The following is a 22,720-nucleotide window of genomic DNA, read 5'->3' as shown; positions in this document are numbered from 1 at the left end:
GAAAAGGAGAGAGACAGGACTGGAGTGACCAGGAGGGAGGCCAGAAAAGCTGATGTTACAGACCTGGTTTCATGGTGAGGGTAACAGAGCCAGTGCGAGAATCGAAGCTGCCCTTTCCGAGGTCTCCCCGTGGCTCTACCTCCACCCCTAGCTTGTCTTGGGCCAACAACTGTCTAGGGATGGACAAACAACTTCATACAGAGTCTGCATAAAAACTACCTATTTACCCTTGACTACACTAACATCTTGATACAAACAGTCTTGTTAGCCACACATTTATTGTATACTGTATAGCAATACCTCAATATAAAATACCCCTAGATGTGATACCCTGGTTTAACAATGGGGGTAGAAATACCAACATACCCCACCTAACAATGATCAAACCCCGGTTTAACAATGGGTTTTGACTTTCAAACTGATTTTGATGATATTTTAGACTAAAATTGTGCGTTTAGGTTGATTTATAAATAGTTTTTAGACAATGTGTTTTAGCCATAAGCTGGGTGAGCATTGTCATTTTGGGGTACAGTTTACTAAGCTTGATTTTTTCCAGACTTATATCTGACGATTTTCATATTTTATTTGTTGGTTTTAGTGAGTTATTTACAGGGGATAGTCTTAGGTTAGCTTCTTTTACAGCTGTTAGGCCATTTAGATTGGCTTTAAACTTGTTTTTGGGCTTATTTGGGTGGGTTTTGGACTTCATTGGGGGGGAAACCCAAGGCTGAAAAACGCATCCCATTATGTTACATATTAAATCTACCCCAATATATGATACCCCGCCTAACGATGGGTTTTTACTTATCAACTGTATCGTTAAACCAGGGTATACCTGTATTCAACTTAAGGAAAGTACCCTTGAAGTACTGAAGTTAATAAAGGCTATATCCTACCTTTCCAGTTAAAAGTTTTCACAGAAGGTAAACAAAATCATTTAAAAATATGAAAAAGAATCACAGTGAGATAGGTGTTAAAACTACACTGCTACCTGTAAAGTTGATCTGCCAGTTCCTCCAATATATAGTACCAACTGTATGAAAACTTTGGGGATATTTTTGAACACATCCCCAACATCAAATGACAGCTGCCTGTACCTAGCTTTCACATTCAGAGCTCTTCTACACTACAGGCCACCTTCACATTTGGTTATGTCCACCTACACCATCTTCTCTCATTTTTTTCATACAGTCTACTTCTTTTCAACTGTCAGTAGTATCTACACTCATCTAAGTCCACCTTGTAAGCTGGTTATAAACATCAACACACCAAGCCTTTCATTCTTAACATTATTTAATGCTTAATCTCATCTCCCCCCCCCGTCCTATTTTTACACCCATACATTCTCCCCCCTCCAAAGACTACAATATGACACCACTGCCTGGAGAGAGAGACAGACAGACAGAGAGAAATATTTTGTCCCTATATAGTAACCACCCATCTCCTGATAACATAACAACTTTTCCATGTATACTTTACAACTACCTTTTTCAAACAACTCACTCCTCAAAATTCCCAGTCTCTTGAATAGCATGTAATCTTTCACAGACTCCTCTTAACAGTTAAGGACATCATCTCAATAAACAAACCTAATCACAAATTCAGTCAAATTTAAACACAGTAACTAGTCATGCCAATTACTACTGTAATGATCAAATTATTAATATTCAGCAAGTTGTTAGGGAAATTAGGTGAGTACTTCTGATTAGTCACCCCTCACTATATATGAGTAGCGCCGCGGGAGAAGAATCCAAGCGCCCTTTTTAAAAAATGGCAAAATCGCTCCTACAGTTTGCCTTTAAGAAATGTAAAAAATCTCAATAACCAATCCTACGATTTTTATGTTTCACATATCAAAATAAACCTTAAAGCATCAGCTTCATAATGGTATGAAAAAAACTTTTGTGGGAAGTTTGAGGGGAAGAGCAGGGGAAGTCGTCGAGGCATTCAGTAGGAGGTGGGTGGACGTGGCGTGTTTGCAGGAAGTCCGGTACAGGGGTGGATCAGCCAGAAAGATTGTTGGGAAGGACTGTTGCTATAAGTTGTTTTGGCAGGGGAGGACAGATGGATATGGAGGTGTTGGTGTGATGGTTGCGGAGAAATGGGTGGAATATGTTATGAATGTTTTGAGAGTAAGCGATAGGATATTGGTTGTGAAAATTCTGTTGGGAAGAAAGATAGCTGTGATTATATCGGCATATGCTCCACAGGCAGGATTGGATGAATCAGAGAAAGATAGATTTTGGGATGATTTAATACGTGTAGTGGGTGGTATGCGGGATGATGAGATAGTGATTTTGGGAGGGGACTTAAATGGTCATGTAGGTGAAGCAGCCCAAGGTTATGAAGGAGTGCATGGGGGCTGTGCATATGGTCTAAGGAATGCAGAAGGGAAAGGATACTCGAGTTTGGGAGGCAACGGACATGATTGTGTGCAACACATATTTTAGGAAAAGAGACAGTAGGTTAATTACACGTATGAGTCTGGGGGAAATAGCAGTCAGATAGATTATTTTCTGGTTAGGAGGGCCGATAGGAGGTTAGTGAGGGATGTTAAAGTTATAGGAAGTGAGGAGTGTGTGCAGCAGCACAAACTACTGATTTGTGATATGGTGCTTAAAGAACAAATGATGAAAAAGAGGACTTATGTACCTAGGAGGAAAATATGGAAGCTGAAAAACCAAGTAGTAAGGGATGCCTTCTATAGCGAGTTGAGGAGAGTGGTGGCTGAACAGGGAGCTGTAGACAGAGGCGTTAATGAACAGTACAGAGCCCTCAAGAACAATTTCTTGAGAGTTACTGATGTAACATGCGGCTGGACAAGAGGACCACCAAGACATAAAGTAACTTCATGGTGGGATGAGGGTGTAGAAGCTGCAATTAAGGAGAAAGAAGGCTTTCCGGGAATGGAAGAAGGGTGGTAGCAAAGAGGAATATTTGGCTGCCAAGCGTAGGGCTAGGAGAGAGAGTATACAGGGCAAAGTCTGAGTCACAGAGACAATTACTTGATAACCTAAATCATGGGGAAAGGAAAAATATATTTAGGGTGGCAGGTCAGGTGAAGAGGGATAATCGGGATATCATAGGTGAGCAGTGTGTGAAGAATGATGAAGGAAGGGTAGTGGTGAACAGTGAGGATATTAAAGATGCATGGAGAGAGCATTATAACCGGTTGTTGAATGAGGAGTTTGACTGGGACAGGGAAGGTTTGGAGCCAGCAGATCCAGTGTCTGGCCCTTGGCCTTTGATTGATACTGCTACTGTGAGTGAGGCAATAGGCAGGATGAGGGTGGGGAAGGCAGCAGGTGTGTCTGGGTTGACTGCCGAAATGTTGAAGGCCTCAGGCGATATAGGGGTGAGTTTAGTCACTGACCTGATAAATAGGATTATTTATGAGTGTGTTGTCCCAGATGATTGGCTGAAGAGTGTAATTGTAAATGTGTATAAAGGGAAGGGTGATGCCCTGGAAAGAGGGAATTATAGAGGTATAAAGCTTTTAGATCAGATAATGAAGGTAATGGAGAGAGTTTTAGAAGGTATGATTAGAGAAAAGAGTGAATATTGATGAGATGCAGTTTGGGTTTATGCCAGGTAGGGGGACCACTGATGCCATATTCATTGTTCGACAGCTTCAGGAAAAATATATTGGCAGGAGAAGGGATCTTTATTTTGTTTTTGTTGATTTGGAAAAGGCCTTTGACAGAGTCCCTAGAGAGGTGGTGAAGTGGGCAATGAAAGCTTGGCTTGGAGGAGTGGCTGGTTAGGGTGGTTATGGCCATGTATGTGGGTGCTCACACCCAGGTGAGAGTGAATGGAGATTTGAGTGATGAGTTTTCCATGAATGTTGGTGTGCATCAGGGGTCAGTCTTGAGTCCCATGTTGTTTATCATGGTACTTGAAGCCCTTTCACGTGACTTTAGAAACGGACTCCCGTGGGAGTTGTTGTATGCTGATGATTTGGTGTTGATTGCAGAGAATGAAAGGGAGGCGGAGGAAAGGTTTAGGAAGTGGAGAGATGGTATGGGGCAAAGGGGTTTAAGGGTAAATGCAGATAAAACAAAAGTGATGATATCTAGGGTTGGTGGCGGTACTGTCAAAGACGAGGGAGAGTGGCCATGTGCAGTTTGCCACAAGGGCGTGGGAAGTAATTCCATCTTGTGCGGTGTGTGTGATAAATGGGTGCATAAGAGATGTAGTGGTATCAGAGGTAGACTGCGAGATAATGCTGATTTTATGTGTACGGCGTGCCGGGGTGAGCAGGTGGAGATCGTCAGACGTGAAAGAATTGAACTTGCTGGTGAATCTCTTGAGTGTGTGGAAGAGTTTTGTTATTTAGGAGACATGTTGTGTGCTGGAGGTGGGGCTGGAGCTAGCTCTGTGGCTAGGGTGAGAAGTGGTTGGAAGAAGTTCAGGGAGCTCTTGCCTCTCCTGACATTGAGGGGCTCTCCCTACGTGCTAAGGGGGTCTTTGTATGCAGCGTGTGTTAGGAGTGTAATGCTGTATGGCAGTGAGACCTGGGCAGTGAAGGAGGAAGACATTCGCCGGCTCAGACGTACAGAAATGACAATGATTAGGTGGATGTGCAGTGCGTCCCTGCGTCCAAGGCCTGGAGGGGCTGGGTTTACAATGGAAGAGTTGAGAGGTAGGATGGGACTGGAGTGTATTGGTGTTGTGATGAGGAGAGGTAGATTGAGGTGGTTTGGACATGTGGAGAGGATGGGGGATGATAGTTGGGTGAGGAAGGTGAGAAGTGTTAATATTGGGGGTGGGGTTATGAGGGGTAGACCGAGAGAAAGACATGGGGCAGAGGTCATTAAGTGTGACCTTAGGGTTAAGGGACTGAACAGGGAGGCTGCAATGGATCGTGCAGCATGGAGAGCCGCCATTAGGTGACCAAGGCCGACACATGCAAGCATGTTGGAGCCTTTAAAAACGAAAAAAAACGAAATCATGTGCATGAAGAGTTCAGCTAAATGTCATCTTTTCCTGCAAAGAATGATTAGAGACATGATTATAACACTAATATTAGGGGTACTTACCACACTGGAATGACTTGACTGTTGAATGTTGATTCATCCCCCTTCCCCCCCAGGATTAGTTGCAATAATCAAGCAAGTTGTCATCCTCATCAGGGAGGGCGATGTTGTGCTCGACTCTGCCGGCTTCATAACCTTCCCAAAGCGCCCATCATGGCAAGGATTACCAATTGCACGTGCAGAAACCCCTTTCTTGGCTTTATAACTCGTGTAGGCTTGGCCTAGATTACGCTTCACCTTGGCCACAACGCTGTCCCACTCTTCCACATTTCGAGGCCTTTTTCTCCCTCTTCCTTGCTCCACTTCACTCTCACTATCACTCGCGTCACGAAGAACAGCAAGAGCTTGCAGGCTATCAACATCACTGCTAGAATCATGAGCAGCCATGGCTATAAAATCCCAAAAAGCACAGATAATCCAAGAGTCAACGTTAATGGCGGCCGAGGGAGAGTGAGACTGAGGTTGTCTTTGCCTCCTCGAGACAGCCGCAGCAAGCTGATTGGCTGCGCGTTACTACGTCACGGCATCGGGCTCCGCGCCATTGGCCGGCTAGCTGTGACGGCACAGCACGTCATTCCTTCTGACGCTCTGATTGACTGGCGGCCACCACGCCACCCCGTTTGGTGCTTGGATTCTTCTTTCTCGGCGGTGTTGTACATCCTGTGACAATCTGTCATACGGGCTGGCACATGTTGTTATTCTATAGCATTTTCGACCCTATCAGCACAGAGAGAGAAGCATCCATCTCCCACCACATGGTAAAGGAAGCGTCTGGCTACCGTTTGAGTGGGAAATCAGGGTTTGGCGGGTGGTGGTGCTTGGATTCTTCTCCCGCAGCGCTACTCATATAGTTTTGCTATTGCTGGTTCTGGTTATCCATGGGTTACTGAACCATCTTAAAATATACAACTTTAAGGTGTATTCTGGGACAATTAAAAGATTAAAACTATACTTTAAATACCCAGATTCTACTGTCTGGTGATGATTTTGGGCCCTACAAAGGGTCTGTGGGCAAATCACAAATGGTACTAAAATATTAGGGGACATTTTAAAAGTCTTAATTATTCACAAGAGTTTGTGTTCCATAACCCTGCAAACAGCAATGGACCACAGTATATTAATTTACCGATGCTAAGCCTACAAAATCTACCGGTATCAATCTATACAGTAAAAACTGTACAGTGTTTGACTAATAGCTGAATGATTGCTTACACCAGCCCTAACATAAGCAACTAGAATAAAAGGGTACTACTGCAGAGGCTACAAGGTAGGTACATACAAAAATATGCAAATACACTGAGACATGGGCAGAAAGAGGGTACCTACCTGTTGCTCTGGTACCAGTGTTTCAGCCACTGGACACGGTGACGTGCTGAGGATTTGTGTTTATCAAACTCCTCCTTTGACTTCAAGTCAATCTGCAAGAAACCATTGGTAGGCAAATAAGACAATGTGAACCTTAAAAAAAAAAAAAAAAAAAAAGACAGCTTATACCTGAAAGAATTCAAATGACTAGCAGAAATAGAAGGATCATATTTTGTTTCATTTTTGAAGGCTCCAACATGCTTGCATGCGTCGGTCTTGGTCACCTAACGGCAGCTCTCTATGCTGCTTGATCTCTGGCAGCTTCCCTGTTCTGTCCCTTAACCCTAAGGTCACATTTAATGACCTCGTTCCAGGTCTTCTTCGGTCTACCCTTTGCAACCCCACCCCTAATATTAATATTTCTCACTTTCTGCACCTAATTATCATCCCCCATCCTCTCCACATGTCCAAACCATCTCAATCTACCTCTCCTCATCACAACACCAAAACACTCCAGTCCCATCTTACCTCTCAACTCTTCCATCATAAACCTAGCCTTGCACTCAGGGACACACTGCACATGCACCTAATCACTGTCATTTCTTTATGTATGAGCCTGCAAATATCCTCTTCCTTTACTGCCCAGGTCTCACTACCATACAGCATTACACTCCTAACACATGCTCCTTAGCATACAAGGAGAGCCCTCTAAATGTCAGAGAGGCAACAGCTCCCTGAATTTCTTCCAACCACTCCTCACCCTAGCCACAGAGCTAGCTCCAGCCCCACCTCCAGCACATAACATGTCTCCCAAATAACAAAACTCTTCCACACACTAAATAGACTTACCAGCAAGTTCAATCCTTTCACGCCTGACAATCTCCACCTGCTCTCCCTGACACAGCGCACACATAAAATCAGCATCATCTTGCAGTCAACCTCTAATACCACTACATCTCTTATGCACCCACTTATTTCAAACACTGCACAAGATGGAATTACTTCCCACACCCTTGTGGCAAATTGCACATGGCCACTCTTCCTCTTCTTTGAGAGTACTGACACTAACCCTGGATATCATCACTTTTGTTTTATCTGCACTTATTCCTACGCCCTTGTGCCACATACCCGGTACCAATTCTCCACTTCCTAAATCTTTCCACCGCCCCTCCTTCATTCTCTGCAATCAGCACCAAATCATCAGCATACAACATCTCCCATGGGAGTCCATTTCTGAAGTCACGTGAGAGTTCCTGGAAGATACCAGTTTATGCCAGATCATGACCATATCATGCTATTATTATTTACCAGATTGGCAAAGAAGGCTAAATTAGGTACCAATACAGCAGTGTCTCATTATTCAATCTTCAATTAAGCATAAATGCCTCTAAAATTCTTATCTGGATATTAGCTACCATGGACTTACTGGTATTTCTATACTGCACTATAACTACTCCTGTACATCATTCAACATTTTCACAGTAACTCAATCAACAGCCTTGTTAAGAAAAAAAGAAAAATGTGTTTAATGTGGTGACATACTAGGAGATAACCAATGGTATGCAACAACGGCCATATCTGTCAGTTTTGTAGAACCAGCATGGAAAGAGATTACACAAACAAACAACAAATAGGCACTCCATGCACACTACAGGGTGTGTTCTACAGTAGCACATTTTCCATCTAGCCAGCTCTGTAAATTGAGGAAAGCTGACAGATCAGCTATTTGGATCTGAACCCTTCAATCTGATGATATCGTTTGTCGTTTCTTTCTGCAATATACAGATTATTTAATCTGCTTGTCAGCTGTACTGTAAATCAACACAAAATCCATTTAATACCAGTACTGGTATCAGAAGCAGCAAAATTATCTGATAATCGGAATTGGCCGAGTAACATCTTTGCCACTGGCCAAATACAGTAATCCCTCGATTATCCGACATAACAGAGCCAAAGGCATGCCTGGATAGTGGACTTCTCCCCTGTCCCCCCACCTCCTTTGTACATACCCTAACTTTCAAAGCCATTGTAAAAAGCCACTACAGTACACTGTACAACACTTATTTCTGGTGTTTTTACTCCATCTTGTCAAGCAGACCTAAAATCCACAGCCAAGCAGTAATTATCATCAACCAGACCCATCAACCACAGGCAAGCAATAAGGGCCCTAAAAAACATGAAAAAACAGGCCCAGCTGGGCAAAAATGTTTGTGCGGCCATAATTTCCGCCTGTATGCCAGCATTTTGCCCAAATAATTTGGAAAAATGTACGAATAATGGTTTTGAACAGCCAGATCACAGCATTCAGATAATGGATGGTCCGGTCAATGGACGTCTGGATAACTGAGGGAATACTGTACTGAAAAGAATAATATAAAGCACATAACTTTTGTGCTTAACTATAGGTATGTGAAAATCATTAGAGAAACAGTAACCACATAACATTTTACATTTTACAAACCCTATAAGTATGTGAAAATCATTAGAGAAACAGTAACCACATACCATTTCACATTTTACAAACTAAGCCAAATCAGTTTTAGAATACTGCCCATTAGCTGTGCTTGACAGTAGAAATCATTTGAATGTTACAATATCTCACAATCCCCAATGTTCCAGGACACTTTCTAGCTATTTGTGGATGGCCACTCAATCCTAATTGGAAAAAAAAAAAAAAATCAAGATTATTCCCATCTTCACAGTTATGGAATAGTGTATATGTGTAACTTACTGAGCAAATAGGGCAGTGAAGAGGGAAGTTCCCCTGCGAGTTTGTGGTCTCACCTGTAACAAACCACAAGAACTAAACATAACGGTAACAAACCTACACAAGTGATGAATACAACACAATCCCTAAGCAGTTATGCTTTAAAAGTTATGAAGAAATATAGCTACAGATCAAAAGCAGTAGTTTACAAGCTATACCAGTACGATGTGGCTAAAAATTCTCATTATACCACACCTGTACTGGTACACATGTATGTTTATAATTCTTTTGAAATTTATTTAATACAGTATAAATAAAATACTGGTTAAAAGATTACCGATATTTACCATTTCTGAATATACATGTATTTTCAAATAATAATTATAAAAAGAATTAAAACTAGGAGTACATTTTCAGACTGCATTGCATACCAAAGCCTAATGAAATAAAGTGTATAATGAATTTCTTTATCCTATTTCTGAAATAAACAACTAAAATAATAGGAAACTGAGGTGGGAAGAAATGGTATCTACATTGTAATGTTATTCACTCAAACTACTGTAATTCTGCCACTGTCTATCAACGATGCAAACTTTTGCCCAGTGCACTGAACCCCTCCCATTCTGCACACACAATCCCCCCACCATCTGGCATCAAAACTACCTATGACATTTTCTCACTCCCACCACTCACTCCAAATATCACTACCATCAGAACTACCAAGTATCCTGACCACCACCACAATTCACAATGCCCATTACCACAACCACTAGCACCATCCCTACCACTATCACCAATTCTCATCCCTACCATCACCACCACCATCTTTATCCTTACCACTACTAGCATCATCCACACTATAAACATCATTAGCATCATCCACAGCCCCCACCACCACCATCCACATTATGCCCACCACCAGCACTCCCACCCACAACTATCCCCACCACCATCCACACTATCCCCGTTACCAGCACCACCATCCACACTATCCCCACCACTAGCACTGCCACCCACACTATTCCCAACTCCACCACCCACACCATCCCCTCCACCAGTACCATCTATCTATCTATCTATATATAGCCCGACGCCCTAATCCCGCAAAGGGTGGCCGCAGACAAAACGCCTCCAAGTCACTCTGTCACCCACCATTTGACTCCCCTCCCCCCAACTCACCCCCCCCTCCCTCATATACCTCTCAACTCCATCCCTCCACCTCATCCTCGGTCTACCTCTCCCTCTCCCTCCCTCCACCTCACCTACATACACCCTCTTAGTCAGTCTTTCATTCTCCATTCTCTCCACATGTCCAAACCACCTCAGTGTATTTCTCCTAATCTTTTCAACCACATCCACATCTACCACACAACGTTCCTTCACTTCTTCATTCGTCAACCTGTCCCTCCACGTCACTCCACATGCTCCTCTCAAGTAACTCATTTCCACTGCTCTCACTCTTGACTTGTTCCCCTCTTGCAAGGTCCACGCCTCGCTTCCATACGTCAGGGTAGGGATCACAATACCATCATGCAGTGACTTCTTAACTTCCATACTCACCTCCCTATTTCTCATCACTGCTTTCAGTGTACCAACAACCTTTCTTCCCTGCTGTACCCTTTCACGTACTTCATCCCCCAAAGTACCCCCACTCACATTATCCCCACCATCAGCACCACCACCCACACTATCTCCACCACAAGCACCAACTACACTATCTCTAGTGCCACCCCCACACCTCAGAGCTACCATTCTCTATCCTGTCAATAATTAACCATACTTACCCATACCAGTATGCTGTCCACTGCTCCCACCTCAAAATACACCCTGAAATAAAGGAAGAAATCAACAGTTTACTTATAACCACACAAGAATGCACCTATTTCAAAATTAGGCCTATTTTTATCAAACTGGCTATAACAAGTGGTCTTTAAATATCAATATTATCATATTTATCCAGTGGGTAACTTAGGGCAACAAACAAATCTTTCATTTCACCCTAAATTTAAAGGGAAGCTTTGACTTTGAAATGCATTGATTCGCCATGAGATTGTGCGTCTGGCTATAGGATAATATAGTACTTTCTTGGGCACTTTCCGTTAATCGTACTTTACAATTGACTAGATTCCACTATCTGGTGGAACGAGTAATTTCTGATTACACTATTAGTGCAACCGTCATAACTTCGCTGAATAAAAGCAACCACTTCGCTGAAGCACTTTACCAAACACCCTGTTCCCATACTACGAACCTTCAACACTCCCGCCACAAATATTCCACGATATATCCCCAGCTACTCCAACTCAAACTGCACTAAGTCCCTTTCGCGTGTTAACTACCGTAAACCTCCCGTAACACAGAGGAGCCCACTCACACCACAAAAGGGGAAGACCACGTAATGATGAAACTGGGCCGCAACTTCGTACTATACACGTCCACCAAGCAACAAATAAATACGGCTGCCGATTACAGGGCGGGAAAACGTGTCGTACCGTTCTTGTGTGAAGAGTGATTCACACATCCTTAGTTTGTGAATCGTGTGTGTGTGTGTGTGTGTGTGTGTGTGTGAATACTTACTGTTGAAAAGGTGTACACAATACTTACACAACAAAAAGTGGTGAGTCTTGCCACACACCTCATTCAGCACATAGTTTTATGATCAATGGTTCTAAGTTCGTGGGTGTCAACAAAGATGATGCAAATGAAGTCAGTTGCGTATATAAGGTCAGGTGCATGAAAGGTATGGTCAGTACTTCAGCGTGATGTGATATTGAGAATGGTCAAACTGACGTGATGTGAAATAAAGTGTAAATGAAGGTGGTTAGGTATGTGAACATGATGTGAAATGAAACTCGTCAGATGACCAGTGTGTGAATGTGATAAGGAGGATGAAGTGTGTGAGAGGTAGGTAGTGAGGCGTGACTGTAACATGAAACTGAGTGTGAAGAAACTACAGGTTGGTGTGTAAGAAGTGGCGTGTGCATAAGGGAAGTGAAGTGTGTGGATGATAGTGAAATGAAATGGAAATGAGGAAAATGAAGTTAGGTGTGTGATGTGATGATATTAAGTGAAGTGTGAGCGATGAATATGAAGCTGGGTGTGTTGTTATATGCTATGTTTGTGAATGAGCAATGGAGTCAGGCGTGTGTGACTGATATATGAAGTGGAAATGAAGTGTATGTTAAATCAGGTGACTGATCCAAGTGATGTCAACTATGTAAGTGATGTCATAAAGCGTAGGTCTGGGGTGAAAAGACTTTGGGATGTATTGGTCGGTTTGGAAAGTTCCCTAACATCTTCCTTACCAGTATATTCTGAGTCATCCACTCCAACATAACACAGTCTTGTATTTAATGAAATGTAGCTAAATACTAAAAACATGTAAAAAGTACCCAAAATAGTATTGGAGCATACTGTAGCCTACTAAACAAACGGCTGTGAAAGGAGCGCCAGAACGCCAAGATAAGCCAATGAGTCACGGGTGTTTGTGAAAAGAATCACTCCCCGCTAAGCAAGTGCAATGAAAGTGGACAAAGAATCTGATGTTAGGTTAAAGAAATAATAAGTGGTATATCTAAGTACTGATGAATAATATGACGGTAAGATTATGTTACTGACGAGTGATGGGGGTTAAATTAAATCTATAAGCATAATCTATATATGCAAGTCAGGTGGGTCTAACATACAGGTGAATATGAGTTAGTTATCTCAAGCAGCAAGGGGTTGGGAAATAAAAAAAAAAAAAAAAAAAAAAAAGGATTTCTAGCTAGAAAAATGACAGCTGATAAGATGAACCGTCCTGCCAGACGTAGGACACGCCACTATTTCCGACAGAGTACTCGTACCTGTTAATGTCCTGACTCAGTCTCACAGTGATTACTGTTATAGTTTTTAAAATTTAGGAATATTTTCTATATGTTCGTCTGGAAACTGGTTCTCATAATAAGCCAATTACTCTCATCCTAACTCGAAAAGCTTCTCCCACAAAGCACAGTACAGTGTACACAAAGTCGATATCACTATCAAGGACCGATAAAATATGATAAAGCTTTTAATTGTACCACAGCAGGAACGCGGTGTATATACTATCTATCTATCTATATATATATATATATATATATATATATATATATATATATATATATATATATATATATATATGTGCTGTCTTGTGGAAAATAATGAAAACTGATGGCAATGAAAGACGCTGATTCCAGTAAAGCTGTGTTCGTGACTATAATGAGACTGCCACTACACCACACCACCAACATTTGCCACTACACACCACCATCACACCAATACAAACCACCAGCACCACTAATACGCCAATACACTACGCCAGCACCACTAATACGCCAATATACTACACCACCGCTATCAATATGCCACTATAATAAACTAGAGCACCACCATCAATTAGCCACTACACTACACTACTGTATAATACACCACCACTGCCCATACACTACCACACTACACCATATACCAACACTACCCTTATACCAAATTACACTACCACCACTACCACCATTACAATCTACTACCAGGTCTAAAGAGGTTTAACCAGGTCCAACAAGCCTAATTCACATAATTTACGTCCATTCAATCTTGGGACGCTTTAGGTCAGTGAAGGCTACTTAGCCTAGGTGCATTCAGATCCAACTATCCAATTCAGATTATCCAGCCCAACAGACCATATCAGATAATTTACATCAATTACAGCCCTTTCTGATGTTGATATCTATTCAGGCTGTCAGGCCAGGTTAGTTCAGATCTGTTCAGCATCAGTCGGTCAATTCAAGTCTGCTCCATTTAGGTTCATTTAGGCTCATTCAGGTCCAGGCTGACTCATCTAAGATTAGTTAGACCCATTCAAGACAGTTGGTCAATTCAGGCAGGTCACATTAATTTAGGCTGTCATGTCAGTTCAGGTCCACTTATGCTCATTCAATGTCATTTAAGTCCAATCATCTTATACATGAACTAAAGCTCAGTCAAATCACTTCTGGACCATTCATGACCTTTACACCCAACTGGGGCGCTGACAAGGAGTCACATGTGGTGCTGCTGTGCACCCTAAGTAAAGCAACTGCAACATCCATCCAGGAGCAAAACCTTCTCATATTCCCAGCACCTCACTGTGGGAAGAACCCTGGTCCAACCCTGGTTAGGAGCTGTCTACCATAAAGGATCCCTGTATCCCTACTGTACCTGTAAGATGTCCCCACAAAAGCTGCTGCTTACCTGTGGTTGACAGGCCTGCTCAGCCAGACACACTGGGGCTGAGCAAAAACATTCACCTGAGTTAAATCAGATCCCTTCAGATCTATTCACATACATTAGTCTATTTAGATCCACTCATCATCTTAGTTCATTTCAACCATGTTCAGATCAAGGTCTGTAGGACAACTGCATACAATTTCAGGCAATTTAGGCCCCTTCAGGAAACTTCAGGATCAAGTTCACGTAAGTCAATAAAAGTTCAATTAAAGTCATACTTATATATGAGCATGCCAAAAACCAGTCCAATCAATACAATAGTTTTTAAATGACATTTTAGATCTTTCATTACTGGGTTATGTGGGTAGGACAGGATCGGAGTGACAGAAGGAAGGAACTGAACTCTGTGAATATGAGAAATGTAGGTTAGATGGTAGGCAAGCCAGTCACTGTTGCAATATTCACCATATCAGAATCAGATAAGAAATGGAAGAGAGGCATGGAGTAGTAATGGCAGGCTGGACTAGGAAGACGAAGTGGTGCCAAGGAAGTCCTGTATATGATGTGGAAATCAGTTTTGTAAGTAGGCTGATATGTTGCAAGTCAAAGGTGATGGACAAGGAAGGATGAATAAAGATGATCATGGCCAATGGGGCTCAGCTCAATTATGATGGGCACTGTAAAAGGCACAGTACTGGAGGTAGGATGAGATGTGTTTAGAGGTATAGTGCTAGGGGATGGAAAATGGAAGGGGTGGGTCATGAGGGTATTGATGTTGTTAGTAACCTCAGTCCACCTGACTGAACAGACCCATCTATCGCAAGCAAGCCACCGTACCTACAGGGGTGAACCATTGCAGTAGACAGTCCTCACCACAGCATGGAGCAGGGAGGGGTGCAGAAGTCTAGTTCCTGGATGGACACCACATTTGCATCTCTCCACCCAGTTTACATGGGCACCATAGTAGGTGACATACGACCCTATTATTTGTTTATATACTGTACTGTATTTACCACAGAGTGTTGTAAATGATCTCCTGGGTAACAGGAATTAGGGTCACATGAAGTGGAAAGGATAGCAAGAAAAAACACAGGAAGGATGGGTGAAACAGAAAGAGAGGAGAGCAGACACAGAAAAGAATAATGAAGAAACAAGTAGGCATAACTACATCAAAATAGTAGATGACTGTTACCATCATCTAACATCAAAGGGTAGGGTAAAATACCCTCAGACAGGCAATGCAGGCTGCCCCGTTTTAAAGTTATGAAGGTTTATTTAAGGTGAGGAAGGGAAAACATTGCTGAGATGGGCAGAAAGGGGTGGGTGGACTGGGTGGGATAAGATAAGATGGGGCCGAGTGTTGGGAAAACACTGTACAAGTCCACCCAGTGAAGATGGGCACTGAATGAGGCATGGTGTTGGTGGAGGGATCAGATTTCCATTGGCAGTCTGGCACTACAGTATATGTGTGTGTGTGTACATATATATATATATATATATATATATATATATATATATATATAAATATACATAAATATATATATATATATATATATATATATATATATATATATATATATGATAGGTAGGGATGCTCATCATCCACTCACTCGATGTAGTGCTACTTTGGGTGTCTGCCCTTTCCTCTTTTCCTTCCTTCTTCTTCTGTCTTTCCTTCCTTCACGCTTTCCTCTTCCTTCTGCCTAATAATGACTTTACACTCCCTCTTCTGTCTTTCTTTTCTTCGTTCTTTCCTCTTCCTTCTGCCTATGGGCGACTCTACACTGAGTGACAAGCCAAATGGTTTCCTGTACATCAGGAAACCATTTACTATGCTGGGTAGTAACCATATAACCAAATTATGGCACCTGGTGGTTTAGTGGGTAATTAAGGGGCTCCAATCAGACTAAGCTGGTGCAGGTTAATATCCAAGGGGTGGTTGGAGTTTATTGCTCACGTAATGGCACTCTGGGATGAGTGAGGTTGGTCACTCTCGTCTTAAATGTCAGGACCAACTTGCCTAGCCCCAGGCTCCTACGCTTCTCATGGGGCTTTACAGGATTGGATGATGGATGGATGGATGGATATACTGTGTGTATATATATATTATATATATATATATATATATGGACATACTGTGTATATATATATATATATATATATATATATATATATATATATATAGAGATAGTGTGTATATATATATATATATATATATATATGGACATACTGTGTATATATATATATATATATATATATATCTTTAAGGAGGGGGATGGGGGGATTGAGAGATGTAGGTACAATGAGTGGGGCTGTAGAGGGTGATGAGGTGTCTAGTGAAGATGGGCACTGTAGCTTGGCAGGTTTGGTAATAGTGAATATTGTTTTTCCAATTTTTTTCCAGGTCTGAACAACAACAACAAAGTATGCTTGCCTCACTCACTTGTACTGTACAGTACTGAACCTGGAATCTCACACCGCATAGAAGAAATCACTGTACTGAAGGATTATATACAGTACTCGCACCAAGAATATTATAATACAGTAAAACCTCACTATAACGGACTAATTGGGACCCAAGCCATTCCGAAAAAAATGATATCCGGACTTCCCCCTGCTAACCTAGACTTTTTCTGATATATCAGACATTAGTCTGGATCGCACTAACAGTTTTTAAACTGTTTTCACTACCATTGCAGTACTGTACTGTATTATACATTCACTACAATAACCTAATGGTATAATATATATAACTAGAATGGCACTCAGTAGACAGCATACCTCTGCCAAGGCCCAACATGCAGTTGAAAAAAAGACTACCCCCCCCCATAAAAGCATATTTATATCCGCTAGACCCAGAATTTTATATGGAGCCATGCCAAACTGTACACATTCGTAGATACCAACATCCTAAATATGCCTGATTTTTTCCATCACGATCCACACAATATTCACTGAAAATTTTACGAAAATGTCGAAAAATGCCATCTCGCAATGTTTAAAAAAAAAAAATCCTGGATCTGCACCAGAATTTAATGGAGTCTATTCTGGGCCAAGGCCCATTCTTCTACCAAGTTTCGTGGAAATCCATCCAGTAGTTTTTGCGTAATCTTGCTCACAAACCAACCAACCAACCAACAAACAAACAAATGCACAGGGGTGAAAACATAACCTCCATACTGTACACTGATAAACATGTCTTTTATTTACTTTATTGTGGTAAACATAGGTGAAGTGGTCAGGCAGTCCGGACTGCTTCTGGCTTTATTGGACTTTTCCGATATATAAGAATTTTGTCCAGTAGCTCCTCGATTCTGATAAAAGCAAATTCCGGTCTATTGAAGTCCGTTATACTGTCCCGGTATTAAGGTTTTACTATTCTGGAATATCAGAACACATGAGTATGATGAATCCCTATTGACATACAAACAATACAAGACTCAATCTGAAGGCATCTCTTATAAGCTGAATTATCACTGCAATACAACAATCTATTTAGAATTGTTCTTGCTGAACCCCAATCTGTCTGGCTGAGCAGATCCATTCCCCACAAGTACTGGTAAGCAACTCTTCTGTGGGGCCATCCTACAGGTACTATACAATATGTAAGTACACGTTGAAGGAATCTGGTGCCCCCCTGTGGTAGACAGCATCTCACCAGAGTTAGACGAGGGTACTTCCTACACTGAGGTGCAAGAAAATATGACGAGATTTGACTCCTGAGAGGACACCGTAGCTGCTCCACCCACGGTGTACAACACCACCACGTGTAGGCTCCTCATCAATGTCTCATAGTAAGTACATCAGTGAAGAAGAAGAAAAAAAAAGTACCGGTACTATGGAAGTGGAAAATACACTGATACAATGATGGAACTTGGATGGTGCTATGAATACCACCGTATTAAACAGGTTTTAGTGTGGAAGCTGCAAAAGGACTGCACGAGACTGTGTTGGTGTCCCCATTAACACCTGGGTAGGAGACTTTGATATGGCAGTGAAAAGTAAGGAATACAAACTGTGGAAAAATGGATTAATAGGGAATGTGTGTTGGTTATGCAGAGTGGACTGGATAATATGTGTATTTACTGCAATGTGATATGTGAAATATGTGGAGTTAAAACTTCTGCTGATATAAAAGTTGAAGAAAGCGTGCTTTGATGATATCATCATGAAGGAAATGGAGACTCTGTACTACAATTAGGGTAGTGAAAAGGGTATGTTGAGCAAGTTTAAAAGTGGGAGAAGGCACAGAGGGCAGAGAAGATAGATGGTCATGGAAAATGATCATGTGAGAAAGCAATGTCTGTAAGTTGATGGGGCTAGGGAACTGTCAGGGGACCTCGTTGAATGGACAGTTATGTAAGGAGGAGCACAGGACAAGGGTTTGGCATCACTTCTGTAACTAGAAAGGCAATTTACTGACTACCTGGGAGGTAATGCAAAGTGCATCTGTTAAGAAAAGTACATAAAATATGTGCACATTGTTAGGCATGTAAGATGGAACCAGTATTCCATGGGTTTGAACGGTGAATGAATGAGTGTCTGACCCATTTCACTGGGCAAGTTGTTGACAGCTCTTTTTTTTTTGCATTTTGTCTTTCCTTGTGTTCTGGGCCCTATCTCATCCCATCTTCAGGTGGGTAAAAAGTGATGATGGTGATGACGATGATTTATAAAACCTGTCATAGCAGACAAACAAGGTCATTACACTCACTTAGGAAAATTCACTGGTAAAGTGATGATAGCCTCACCACAACTCCATTTTTATCAAAGCAAGATATTGTTCACCAAAGAGTAAAGTGCCCATCTTGTGAAAGCAATTTCTCACCTAGGCTGTGGTTTGTACACTCCCTATAAATACCCTTTCCAGTAATATCAATTTTCGGGCCTGAGTACACGTACAATACTGTACCAGTATGTCAAGGTTAGAACTGAAGAGTGCCCAGGGTTAGGATCAATACTTCCCTGGTTAGGATGTTATAATGACAGTTGGGAGGCATGTATCTCAAGCAGGTTGGTTTCGGTGATAACGTACTAATAATGAATGTTTCTTTCTTACTGTATTAATGTATGTAAATCCTGGCTCAGGGTTTCAGTTTCAAGTCATAAACATGAAATGGTAATATTCAATATAAATGAAAGTCAACAGTCATGGAAAATATGTGTCCTACCTCACCAATCCTAACACTCTAACCTTACTTAACATCACTTTACTTATATAAAAACTAGTTCCATGCCAAATTCAATAGAGAAGATGCAAATGGAGCCCAACCAGTGGTAAATATTTAGACGTTACATCTGGATTTCAAGCATTTTGAAGTGTTTTCTGGTTTTTCATCATTTGCAAAAATTTTTGGCAATCTTCAAGAGATTTTTTTTTTTCTTCACTGCACCCATGTTTCATTTAACAGTATTATATATTTTTCAAAGATTTTTAACATATTTCAACTGATTTTGTCACAAATGACTCCTATCCTTTTTGAGGGATGAGGTCACGTATAGAATAAAACCATCAAAGCCGATCTGAATATAATAAAATAATGAAAATCAATCAAAGAATATATTTAAAACCTATCTGACTCAAACCTAACCTGCCCTTACTAGCCTATCCTAACCACTCTAAACAACCTGTCCTAACTGGGGGAGGGGGGAGGGACTTGCCTCCTCCCCAGCCTCCCCCTCCCAGTGACATTAACTACAGTATCAGTGTGCCTCAAAATCTAAACTTGAAAGCCACTCAAAACCTCCAGGCATAATTGTGAATGCCACTTACCTAAGGGTGAAGGTGTAGTTTTGGCATATTTAGCTGCCTAAGCACCTCTGGGGATGGAAACCGCCCTGACCTCCTGATCACGCGCACGATTACACTGCCAAACACATTTGTCCTCTGTACCAACATGAATTACCGCAAGATGAAGGTCGCACGTCACAACACGAGAAATTACGAACGGGACAAAACTTAAACCACCATAGACGTGTTTACAAAGGAAATACCAGAGAGAAGACCCCTGCCCCTTAATTTAAAGAGATAATGTCACCGAGCACACTAAAATTACCAATGCATTTGGGTGCAACAAAAATTATTCCAAATCAGTTAGGTTGAGATAAATTAGGCTGACTTAGGGTTACAAAAGTTTAGGTTAGGTTTGGATGACTCAACTCTGATAAGGGCAACTTCGTATCAAAAATGGCATTCCAAGATGGCTTCCATCTGTCTTTGGCACCATTAGGGAATGTAAACAATGACTGCTTAATAGTTTTTTATCACGTTCAACAGAAAAAACACTGAAACTTGAAAGCGGATTTGGAAAATACTCCAAGAATCTTAGGAAGGGTTTTGGTAAGGGGGAAAAAAATGCAAAATAAGGTGGTCCTATGTCTCCTTTAAGATAACCAAATATTTCTCCTATGACACTTCCATTGCAAATTGCTTCCTTCTCCTTCTACCCCTTGGTGTCATTAAAAATCAGTGGGGTCATATCTAACAGATGTGTTTAGAAGGTACAGTAAGTGTTACCAAATTGCAATATACTAACACAAAAGACCCAAAATATTTTATTTTCTGTTGTGCCTTTCGCTAAATATTATCCCAACCAGTTTCCTGTAATGTACATTAACATATCGAAGTACGGCTCTACAAAACACATGGTAGCTAAACACTGTTTAGGCTACTCCTCATTAGTGCCCTTCTATATCTCCAACATCAAGCAAGTAAAATATGAGTTACTGAGATAGCTGAAAGAAGCCCACCATTCATATTTACCACCTCTTACACTGTATCAATTACTTGTTAATTGACAACACTGCAAACTCAACACATTTTATCAAACTTTGGTAAAATTTTAGTTCCAGCCAACCACAGAATTATGAGATTTTGATCCTTATTTCTTCACTCCCATCTTAAATGTCAGGACTAATTTGCCCAGTCCCTGGCTCCTACACTCCTCATAGGGCGATGTAGGATTGGATGATGGATGATCCTTACTTTTTTTTTTTTTTTTTTACTGTACAATTGTAAGACACTTTTCAGTAAAAGTGAAGTTTAGGACCAATATGGTTTTCAACATGCAGACAAGGTTTTTCTGATGGTTTTTGATGTGTTTTGAAAGAATCTGACCTTCATTTCTGCTGAAAATGCTTCGTTTTCCCATTCCCCCCCCTCCCCCTTTGGGTGTTGTAGAAGGGAAAATGAAGCATTGCCAAAAGAAAAGGTCAGAATCTTTCAAACCACATCAAAAACCATCAGAAAAACCTTGTCTACAAACCTAACCTAACCTAATCCAACCCAACCTAACCTAACCCAACCTAACGTAATCTAACCTAACTGGCTCCGCCCCCCACTGACGCCGTGGAATCATCGCTAACCTAAAGGCCTAGCACATACCTTATTAATTGAAGTCAAACTCAACGTCATCAGCGTCATCGGTGGGATCACCCTTGATGGCAGGAATAGGGACCCTGGGAGTAGGTATCGGCAGAGCATCATGTGGAGGGTTAGCATGAGGTGGATAAAGCCTGGCAGCTTCAATGAAGAAATGGTGAATGGCTGAGTCCGAGTAGTGTTTGAGGAACAAGTACCTACTTAGGTACTGTGTAAGGTACTTGGCCCTTATACCAGGCTTCCTTACCCACTCCTTGACATCACGCCAAAGTCTTTCAATGTTTTGTGTATGTACCTGAGGGTTTTCAGGATTCACGATATGTTCACTGTGATTTACAGCATCATGCGTGAACCCCTCTGCCTTGCGTGGCATATGCACACCAACTATCACTGTAAATCACAGAGCCAGGCTGTACCGGTATGTATCTATTAATAATGGGTAGGAGGGTGGCACGGTCACATTTTTCACCCAATGGTTCAAGGAGAGGGACCACAAATAACTTTTTTGACTTTCTCTTGATACCACCAAAGAGCCAGGTTTGCACCACTGCTCTGCCTCGTTTGCATTTGCGACGCAGTAGTAATATTTCATCTATTTCAACGACAACTCTGGGGCCATCTATAGCACTGTGGATCTTGAACCAGTTCTCACACACTTCTGAACAAAAACTCCTCCAGTCTATACTTGTTTTTCTAGAAAAAGACAAGTTCTTTTCCACAGATTCATGATCAAAGTGTTTTTGGACCCAGACATTCACAAAGCACACTATCTGCCAAGCCTTCAGATGCATATTTGCTAAAAAAAACTGCCTTTCAAGTCACTAACAGAAAAGTTACAGTTTTTCCTTTTCTTACTCTTTGCCGTGCCATAAGAACGAGTACACCTCCTGATATATTTTTCACATAGATGACATGGCTTTTGGCACTTCTCACATAACACTTGCGAAGGCAGGACTCTGTGTTTTCAGAGGAAATTTATGCTCCTCTTGTTCTTTCACCAGTATCTTTGTATTATTTTATGGTGCAACGGAGCACACCCACTACACTGTCCTCCCGTTTCCAAATCTTGAT

The 22,720-nt window shown here is 41.5% G+C and overlaps 1 protein-coding gene across 1 annotated transcript in view; it reads right to left on the bottom strand.

The window, feature by feature from the left end:
• LOC145407152 (putative helicase mov-10-B.1) overlaps positions 1–10,857 on the bottom strand; it is a 47,266-nt gene extending 36,409 nt beyond the window's left edge. The window contains exons 1-4 of the mRNA XM_080278170.1: positions 10,833–10,857; positions 9,073–9,125; positions 6,363–6,454; positions 64–173 (exon numbers count right to left, since the gene is read on the bottom strand). Of these exons, the coding sequence (XP_080134296.1) occupies positions 64–173; positions 6,363–6,454; positions 9,073–9,125; positions 10,833–10,836 (259 nt within the window). The 5' untranslated portion in view covers positions 10,837–10,857. The remainder of the gene's footprint in view (positions 1–63; positions 174–6,362; positions 6,455–9,072; positions 9,126–10,832) is intronic.
• Between the last annotated feature and the right edge of the window lie 11,863 nt (positions 10,858–22,720).

The sequence above is a fragment of the Coenobita brevimanus genome, chromosome 72, assembly GCF_032717465.1.
Source record: "Coenobita brevimanus isolate Jiangsu-jjx chromosome 72, ASM3271746v2, whole genome shotgun sequence".
Lineage (NCBI taxonomy): Eukaryota > Metazoa > Arthropoda > Malacostraca > Decapoda > Coenobitidae > Coenobita > Coenobita brevimanus.
Note: the sequence above shows the minus strand (reverse complement) of the source record. Positions and strands in the feature narration are given on the sequence as shown.